Source organism: Dipteris shenzhenensis, chromosome 27, assembly GCF_047967505.1.
Source record: "Dipteris shenzhenensis isolate YYH24624 ecotype China chromosome 27, Dip_SZ_1.0, whole genome shotgun sequence".
In the NCBI taxonomy this organism is placed as follows: domain Eukaryota; kingdom Viridiplantae; phylum Streptophyta; class Polypodiopsida; order Gleicheniales; family Dipteridaceae; genus Dipteris; species Dipteris shenzhenensis.
In genome coordinates, this window is record NC_141622.1 from 6163420 (window position 1) to 6172777 (window position 9358).

General features: G+C 40.7%; 1 protein-coding gene across 1 annotated transcript; it reads right to left on the bottom strand.

Moving 5' to 3' along the window:
* Positions 1 to 5550: 5550 nt before the first annotated feature.
* Positions 5551 to 8621, bottom strand: LIGB (catalytic LigB subunit of aromatic ring-opening dioxygenase family). The gene is made up of 3 exons (XM_087399071.1): positions 8113 to 8621; positions 7184 to 7554; positions 5551 to 7055 (listed from the first exon to the last, which is right to left on the bottom strand). Exons 1-3 carry the CDS (start codon positions 8455 to 8457, stop codon positions 6863 to 6865), a joined length of 909 nt encoding a protein of 302 aa, XP_087255197.1. The 5' UTR covers positions 8458 to 8621; the 3' UTR covers positions 5551 to 6862.
* Between the last annotated feature and the right edge of the window lie 737 nt (positions 8622 to 9358).

The window sequence follows — 9358 nt, forward strand, 5'->3', positions numbered from 1 at the left end:
ACTCTTTTCCTTGAGAGAAATCAATGCATCTTGGTCTACACCTCCTTCATCTCGGAATAGGCACTTTGTAGCTTGATATCACTAACATTTTCTTATTGATTTTGTCCCATTCTTTTTGGCCTGCCTGGGGGAAAGGGTATAGTAATTGTTTTCATTGGCCAAAGATGATAAATCTTCTAATTGTGGTTGATCGGGTGGCCGCGTTCGAGGGGTAGTTTAGTTTATTTTTGGACACGTACAAACGGGTGATTGGCTATCCATCGCTGCTATTTTTGTCCCTATCTTTGTCCCCCTTTCTCTCTCTCTCTCTCTTCTCTTCTTCTTCTTGCTTGCTATTTGTGTCCCCCTTTTCTTCTCCCGCTTTCTCTCTCTCTCTCTCTCTCTCTCTCTCTCTCTCTCTCTCTCTCTCTCTCTCTCTCTCTCTCTCTCTCCTTCTTCTCCTTCTTCTTCTCTTCTCTCTTTGAGTTTCCAGGGCAGGCCTTTTGAATGTATCCAACTTGTTGTTGTCATAGGCACAACGTTTTCTTTCTTTTTGTTATCATAGGCACAATGTTTCCTTCTTAGATGACCTTTTTCCCCTGGTGACCTTATCCTTGAACAAATTGATTTCTCAGTTCAGTTATTCATCCCTTTGAGTTGCTTTGGTAAGGATATCTTCTCGATCTTTCACTCAGCCTTTTTTGCTTCCAAGTTGTACACATCATTTTGAGCTTATGAATGATGGTGCATGATAATTGTAAGATAATTCTATCATGCCAAGGGGCTAGAAGTTCCCTTAAACATGTGCAATTATGTTCATTATTCACTACCTCCTTGAGTTCCTTTTACACAAGTTGCCTTGGTACACAAGTAACTAGCATCTTGAGTTGGATCCATTCGGACAAAAATAAACAAAAAATTGTTTGCTTTGGATTCATTTTCCTTGGCCATAGCATAACCTTGGCCTTATAGCCAAGCTCCTTTGAGAAAGAATTCATCACATTTGGGGCTCACTAGTCTGGGTGTTTGTGGTGGCACATATATTTTCCCATTAATTTTGGAAGAACTTTTGTTTTTTAGTACGTTTCTCAGAATTCCTTACAACATAATTGCACATATTGGATAGTGCTTTGGCTTAGGTTGAAGAGTGCAGTGAGGGGTGATTAGAGGTATGATTCATCCTCATGGATGATTAGAGTATGATTCATCCCCATGGGTGTTTGTGGTGGCTCATAAGCACTATTGGTTTTCAAGTTTCTCATAATGCCTTACCACATAATTGCATAAAGGCACATAAAAATTCATTATTCTTACAACATGAATAAGTGTGAGATTGTTACTTTATATATCTTGAACATGAAATCATAAATGGATACGAAATGAATTATCATAGTGCAATTTAAAAAATAATTATCATACTTTAAATTCATGACTATTTGGCCTAGCTTCTTGCAATACATTGTTCAATCAATGCAAAGGAATTCAAATGTAGTGTGATTAATTACCTTAGTGATTTTTTTTATTTTTACAAAAGTTAAATCGGCACTCAAATTCCACTCTATAAATCTCTTTGGAAAGATCATTTGGGTAGCCTTTATGATCCATATTATTTTAAATATCATGGATGTTCTCTTCTAGTAGGGCATAGATACTAAGACTAAAACTATTTGCAACAAGATAATCCAACAATAGATAAGGCTTTTAGAGATCTATCTCACTTTCAAGAGAATGGAACTCAAGTGTAGGCCTTAGGGCCCTTATGCATGTGCACCAAGAGACACAATCAAATACTATATAACATAAATTCACACCTATGGTCAAACGTGGCATGACCTCTTGACATGACACAACACAATGCCAGAGGGGGAATTGAAATTCAAGGATAAAGAGAGAGAGAGAGAGAGAGAGAGAGAGAGAGAGAGAGAGAGAGAGAGAGAAGAGAGAGAGAGAGAGAGAGAGAGAGAGAGAGAGAGAGAGAGAGAGAGCAAAAGGTCTTGTAAATATCAAACTTAGCTCGTGTTACCTTCTTGGCAATAATTCAATATTTCATAATAGACAAGGAGACGTTCAAAGAAAAATCTAGTACATGAGAGGCAAATTATTCATGTACCAAGATGTTCAGTAGTGTTACATTACCACAATTTGATCATATAGATGGTCTAACTAAGGTTGACACAAAAACTTTCCAATGATGGGAAGAAATATCCCTAATGCCCATACTATAATCTTGCTTAATTGAAGCTAATGGCATGCCAATCGGGAAACATGGACATAACAAAGATTTGACCTTCTTTAATGTTTGAATAGATTGGAATAAGTAAGTCCCAATGGATATAGATTGATACAAAATAAGGGGAATATGTCCCAATGACATGAATCTAACTAAATAAATGACAAACTCTCATATGAAGGATCAAAATGACGCTTTGGGCATTTGGCATTGTAGTTGTGGGACCACACATAGGCTACATTTTGGCCTTAGCTAAAGATGAGAGAATTTGATGGTATGCTAGTACAAAAGTTTGATTTCTATCTAGATCTTAGACTAAAACAACGGTTATTGAGATGTGAGACAGTCACACCATAAAGGATAACCAGGTTTTTCACCTTTAAATTTTGACAATGTTAGCATATGAAGTAGTCATTACATACATGATAATGATATAGTTAGGCTCCCAAGTTGATAAAAATTATGGAATACCATAAAATTCTCTCATATACAATTGAATGAGCATCAATAAGTTTGTGAGACATGGAAGGTGTTTCTTTGATTGGTGTGAAAAATAAAAAATCATGCTTTCGTACTATCACTATTATCACCATATACGCTTATGACATGCAAAATAGTTATATATATGCATGCATGCATACATACATACATACATACATACATGACTATGAGTATGATTTTCTTGATTGAGATAATTGAAAAATATACATGTAAGCATTTTTTTTAATGGGTCAATATGGCATAAGATGTTTATCCTTTACCATCTCTTCTTCTTGGTACATGTTATACATCCTATTTGCATTAGGAAAATGTGATAATGAGTCTTTTTAATTTACCCAGGTAAAGTTAAATCAAGCACATAACAATCTAATGGGATGTAGATCACACTTATATGCATAAGGGCACAAAGGTCATGCATGACCTGAACATGTAAAGACTATTTGTAAATGGTCTAATACGAATGAAAAACCTATATGATATGCATTTGACAATCAAGAGTGCTCATTCTTGGACTTGTGTGGTGTCTCCTCTCCTCTAACTTCTTTTCTCTCTGACATACACACACTCTCAACATAGTATCATGCTCCTATTCTTGAGGAAGAATTACTTTCATGGTATTTCCTTATATTGTTGAATAAGATATCGAATTGGACTTTCTTAGCATTGTTACCTTCTCTAAATGCTTGATTGTCCATGCCAAATGAATATTGATTCTTGCTATATTTCCCTCAAACTGATGTCGAGTGTGATAAGGGACAAATGGCGATGAAGTGAAATCGTTAGGTGTTGTCTACGATGAGTGTTGGATTCTCTTTCTCTAGGCAAGAGGATTCACAACACACAATCGAAAAAATGTATTTGCTATACATGTTATTGCAAAGACTTACACTTATCTTTCTCCAATACTTTTTAAAGCTCCCCAATAAGACTTCTTAATAATGAAGTGAGCTTGATCATGCGTGCACTCAAAGGACCAGGGTGCATTTTGTCTTCCTAAGACTCTTAAACAATGTGTGTACGTCATGTTTTTGTAAGACAATGTGAGCCATGTTATTCCAAGATAGCAAGTAAGCATTTGTCATCATAGAACATGAATGATATGTTATCATTGTAGAAAACTATGTTCAAGAATAATACTACATGCTAAAAATACGATGATATTTCCTTGAAAATAGAATTTTAAGTAATAAGATAAATGCCTTTGCCAAAATTTTGACTATGACTAGGAATGTCTCTAAAATCACCAAAATTTCCAAGTTGGAACCACAACCACAACCACAACCAACCAAAGTCAAAATTTGAGATTTAGATGATCACATAGCAAGCACAAGTCTATCCTGAATCTAGCCACATGCAGTCCAACATTAGTAACAAAAGTCCTATAATCTTAATGAAGAGTATGAATTCCAAATACAACCAAGGGGCATGAATCAACAACTACACTACCAAAACTCAAGGACAATCACCATAACCCCTCCATTTAGTTAAATTTCTCACTATAAGCATCTTGGTGGACTTGACAAACTCCAAGTGATGGAAGAGGATGAATGAAAATGGGGTAGAATAGACTAATAGAAGTTGTAAGGCAGAAAATATATAATAAGCATAAAAGAGAAGTTTTACAAAATAAAAGCTAAACTAAGTAATTAAATGAATTAAAGACAATTAACCCAAGCTAAATAGGTTTTAATAAATTGAATAATTAGAAACTAATATTTCTTTATAAAATTTATCCCAAGGCCATGCACAAAAACAATAATCATATGGACTTGACAAACTCCAAAAATTTATCCCAAGGCCATGCACAAAAACAATAATCATTAAGACTAGAACATAAATGTTGACCTAAAAAAGAGAAGCATGAATGAAGACTTGTCACAGTTCACAATAGAGAACATAAAGATGAAGTTAGCCTTTATTATTTGGACACATGGTGCCAAATACGTCACCCCGATGTTGGAAAAATAAAAATTCTTATTAATTAGTTGTGGGGAAAAAAAAGGGGTGAAAAAGGCCATGATTAAACTAATGATAAAGGGGGAAGATGCAAAGTTTCAACTAAAAAATAATGGAGGATAGGGGACAGAGATTGGCGAAGGGGAGGAAGGGACCACTTATGAAGAGGGCATTGAAGTGGAAGGGCCTATAGTTATCTTTAGAGATGTTATACTACTCTATAGCTTAGTGGTAGAGATCATTGTGTTAGTATCCCCTCTTGAATTTCAAAAGTGCACCCCTCTTAGGGGCTTAGCACATGGGAAGAAATAGGATGGGAATGGGAAAGGTGGTCCCAAGTGGTCCCATGCATATTTCTATCCTATTCCCATCCCACCATGTGCTAACAAAAAAGAAACTAGGGATGGGTTTAGGTAGAAGAGAAGACATGGCAGCATTTCATGTGTTTAGGAGTTGGGGACCACGCGGGGACAAGGACACTTGTCATCCTCCTGTGTTTTGGAATCCCTAAAAAAGGGGACCCCATTCTGGTTGCCAAGGTCTAGAGGCCATGGTCTAGGATGGAAGAAAAAGTGGCTACTCCCATTGTAAATCCATCCTAGACCATTTGGTCTAGGATATCCATCCTAGACCATTTGGTCTAGGATGGGTGTAATGATGACAAAAAGATTCCCATCCTAAGCCCATGCTAGCCCCATCCATGTGCTAAGGCCCTTAGACATAGGCTTAAAATATTAACCTATCCTTAGAATAGATTGCCCATGGCCTCCCTCGGCCAAAATGTATATCTATCCTTAGAATAGATTACCTATGGCCTCCCTGGGCCAAAATGAATATATATAGGGAAAACTAGCCGGCTTGCATTAAAGGGTTGTCAACCCACACTGCCACTGCAGTAACAGAAAACCTGTAAAAAATTATGAACCTCCAAAAGACTGGAACCCAACAGGGAGTCAGTCTTTGCAAGCAAGTGGCCCGGCCTCATCGCCAACATCATGAAACCTCCATGGACCACAGCATTCCTGGGGTGAGCCAGATGGCCAAACACATACACCCTCTAGAGAACTCCAACAGCTTGCCAAGGTCGACGGTAACTTGGCAGATTTACAGATGCTGCTCCGAAGTGACAGCCAGCTATGCAGTATCTTCCATAACAGAATTGGGATGTTATTCCTCCACAAATCCCCAAACCTCTTGCTCCACCACGTAGGGGTCCTGCCGCCTGCGCATACTCCATTTCTGATTTTAGTCATCCCCCAGAGGAATCCTCTTTAATAATTCTCTATAGACTACCTTCGCAGAAATCTTTTTCAGATTTGAGGTCCCAACTAGCCAGTGATTTGTCCTCCAGTGTGCCGAGGGAATAGAATTAGTCGGCCACCATTGGGTACCATGGCCACCACCCCAGATAGGAACTGAGAGTCTCTGTCTGATAAATGAAACTCCCTTCGAACCTGCTCCAAAGGCTTCCAAAACGCCGAATTGATGTCCCAAATCTGACTCCAATAGCGCACCCCTTCCTATGGAGTGCTCTAGTGCGAGATATATTGATCAGGACAAGCAGCCTGGCATTCCATCCAGGACTCAGCCTGGCATTCCGTCCAAGACTCAGCCTGGCATTATGAATGTGTCTGTATTGGATTATGCCTGTTCATTGGTGCAGCCTTGAGTCTATTCTGTGTCTTAATGGGGCTGTGGTAGGGCTTATTAAGGGGTGCTGAATTGCCAGTTAATTGGATTATTCTTGGCTTGAGGAAAATGAATAAAGTTGACCGAGTATGCCCCCAAAAGCGAGACTCGTAATTTTCGCATCTTTAACATGCCGATAAGAACATATGGAATGCACAATTCCTGTCTTAACTAATAATCAATTACTTGCGCTGAAGCTCGTTTAGTAGAGAGCAAGCGGCAAGACTATGACGTATTGAAGCAAGGGATGTAGCAGAGCCAACCTAGACTTGGAAGCAATGCAAGTAAGATGGATTATTTAAGATAGCTTTTCAAAGAAAGCTCAAGAGGTTCATTCCGAGATAACGAGCTACAATATACTAAGGTTGTGAAAGCAGGAAGCAAAGTAGGTACAGATGGGCGATTTCATTCAACGAGTGTAGAAACAGCTGATTGTAAGCAACCAGGATATTCGATAGCAGGCATGTATAAATGGTGAAGCTATTTTAAAGGATAAAATCAATATCTTCAAGCAGCAGCCTTGAAACGAAAGGAAGCCATCGACAGCGATGATGCGACCCAACTTGAGTGAATCCTTTCAGCCTTGGCATTCTCTCCAGCTGCCCCAAGCGCAACTAGCAAAGGCAGAAAGTGCTCAGGAGACGGATGTGCTCTTCTCGCATAGGGAGCCTTCTTTTCAAATTGAGTCACATCCTCGAACCTGGAGTCCGTAACCATGCTTAATATCAGTATTGGGCACCCAAGTCAAACGTCGGAACAAGCATTCGCTAATCTTAAATCTTCGAGACACCTGAGGCACATCGCAGCAAAAGTAAAGTCCATGATCACCTGCCATTGAGGAGAGAATCGTTCAGCCAGTCGTCAAAAGCTGCTGCCCATGTAGGAGTTGGGCTGTTGTCGAAACTCAAGGCCCGTAGGTTATGTGTAGCGCTCCCGGAAGCCATGATCAGTACACCTTCGTCTCTGAGACTTGCCAATGCCTTTCCCAATTTGTAGTGGTGTAGTCCATCTTTGTTTGGCTGAACTGACAATTGACAGACAGGGATATCCGCCTCCGGGTACATCATATACAATGGTACCCAGGCTCCATGGTCAAGCCCCCTCTTGGGATCCTCTTGCACTGACTGAAATCCTGCGGCAAGCAGCAGGTCTTTAACACGGTTGGCCAGTTCTGGGGCACCAGGAGCATTGTATTGGAGCTATTTGGCACAGACAAAGGAAAGTTTTGTCAGGAAACCCTCAGTTAGAAGCTGTCAAACCCTCCGGAACTGGATCTACATCTCTCACCAAAAAATTTCGGATGAGAACAAACCCTACCAGACAATGTGAAGGCACGAAAGGCAAAAGAGGTCCTAAAATACCCACCAAGGCGCACAAATTGTCTTCTCAGAATCTTCTTCCCAGAATCAGGCAGACACTGTAAGCTACGCGGATGGAAAGGGTCCAAACAGATACCGAGAAGACGGTTCCCGAAAGATCTCTAAACAGGTGCGAGGCACGCAAACCCCATTCCCAAACCCCAGAAGACCTCTGAGAAGATCCCAACACTCCAGACACAAGGCACATGCTAAACAATACTTCAACAAAGATTCCAGGCAGGCAGATATTTTTCAAAGACGATGCAAAAACACGTCCCAGGAACGCGCATCGTCTTGTAAGAAGATCCCAAACTCCTTGTAATGTGACAACGGCGCAATAATATACGACCCCGAACTTTATAGAGTATAATGGCAGGAGAGGGGAAGAAGATGCGATACCTTGTAGAGGTCGGGAGGGAAGCCATAGAAGTCATGGATGGTGGTGTTGTGGGGAGGGGTGTTGACGGAGGGGAGGGAGGTGTACCAATGGGCGGAGATAGCGAGGATGGCCTTGGGTTTGTGAGGCAGGTAGTGATGCCAGCGACGGAGGAAATCTCTGGCTGGGCAATCATCCAAGGGAAGAGTGGGAGCACCATGGGAGATGTAGAAGGTATCCATGCACAGAAAAGACTTACAAGATGAACTCCGGTTCGCCAGCCCTGCACATATATATATACACCGCTTAACGTCATCAGCATTGTCACCCACCTTGACTTTTTCATCGATTGGCTGCCGGCATTGCATTTCTCCACAGTCCAGAGTCCAGCCTCCCTCCCTCAACCGCACGCTGGCTCAAGATTCAACTCCCTTGCCCCTCGCCCAGCCTCAAGGTCGCATGATCCTGCCCCTTCTAGAGATTACCGTCTCCACGAGCCCATATGGCTTGGCTCATCAACACTCACACCCAAGTTCTTCCATTTGTTTCTACATTGGTCTCATGTTCTAAGTATAGGAATTCTTCCATTCTTCACGCCCTAACACATCAAAGAAGAAACTTGCAATGGCCTTCATGGTGTACCATTGTGACTATTTGGTTGGCATGGCACCAAGCACCTTGTGCCCCCGTGGCTCTTCAATAGATGTGGCATAAGGCAAGCTACACTTTGTAATATGCAACACCTCAATCAGGCCCTTTACACACCAAAGAGTGCCTGCCCATCATAAATGGGGGGAAGCCAATCAAGATGCTCCATTGGTGTGGATGGGCGGCCCCCCTTTACACACAGCAAGAATTTAGGGGAGTCCAAAAGCTGAGTCAGCTGCCACCTCCTGCCCATGATAAGAGATTTCTTGGGCAGGAAACTTTGGCTGCCCAAGTTTGGGCACCGATTTATTGATTGCTTCTGTATTGCTTAATACTCATTTGTCACGGCTTGCTCAAAAGGCTCATTATCAGTTGTTCGCTACTGTTGTCACTAGAAAAATCAAAATTTTTCATTTCGTACTGTTAATGGTTTGCCAGAAGATAAATGCTTGAAATTTTTTATAGCTAAAAGTTATTGCTAGGCTACAAATTTTCTACTTCGATGGCTCGTAAAAAATGCCATTTTTTCTCTTCTTTGTAAAGCCTCTTTCCTAACAATAAGCTAGGAATTTCTCTTGCCTTGCTAAACAAATCCCTAGGACTGCATAAATAGATGTATCA

Bases quoted from the DNA above. Each gene is read 5' to 3' on its own strand.
- LIGB (XM_087399071.1), bottom strand. From the start codon at position 8,457: ATGCAATGCCGGCAGCCAATCGATGAAAAAGTCAAGGTGGGTGACAAT. The intron at 7,555-8,112 runs GTATCGCATCTT...TGTGCCAAATAG, and splicing joins TCCCTCCCGACCTCTACAAG to CTCCAATACAATGCTCCTGG. The intron at 7,056-7,183 runs GTGATCATGGAC...TACGGACTCCAG, and splicing joins GATTCTCTCCTCAATGGCAG to GTTCGAGGATGTGACTCAAT.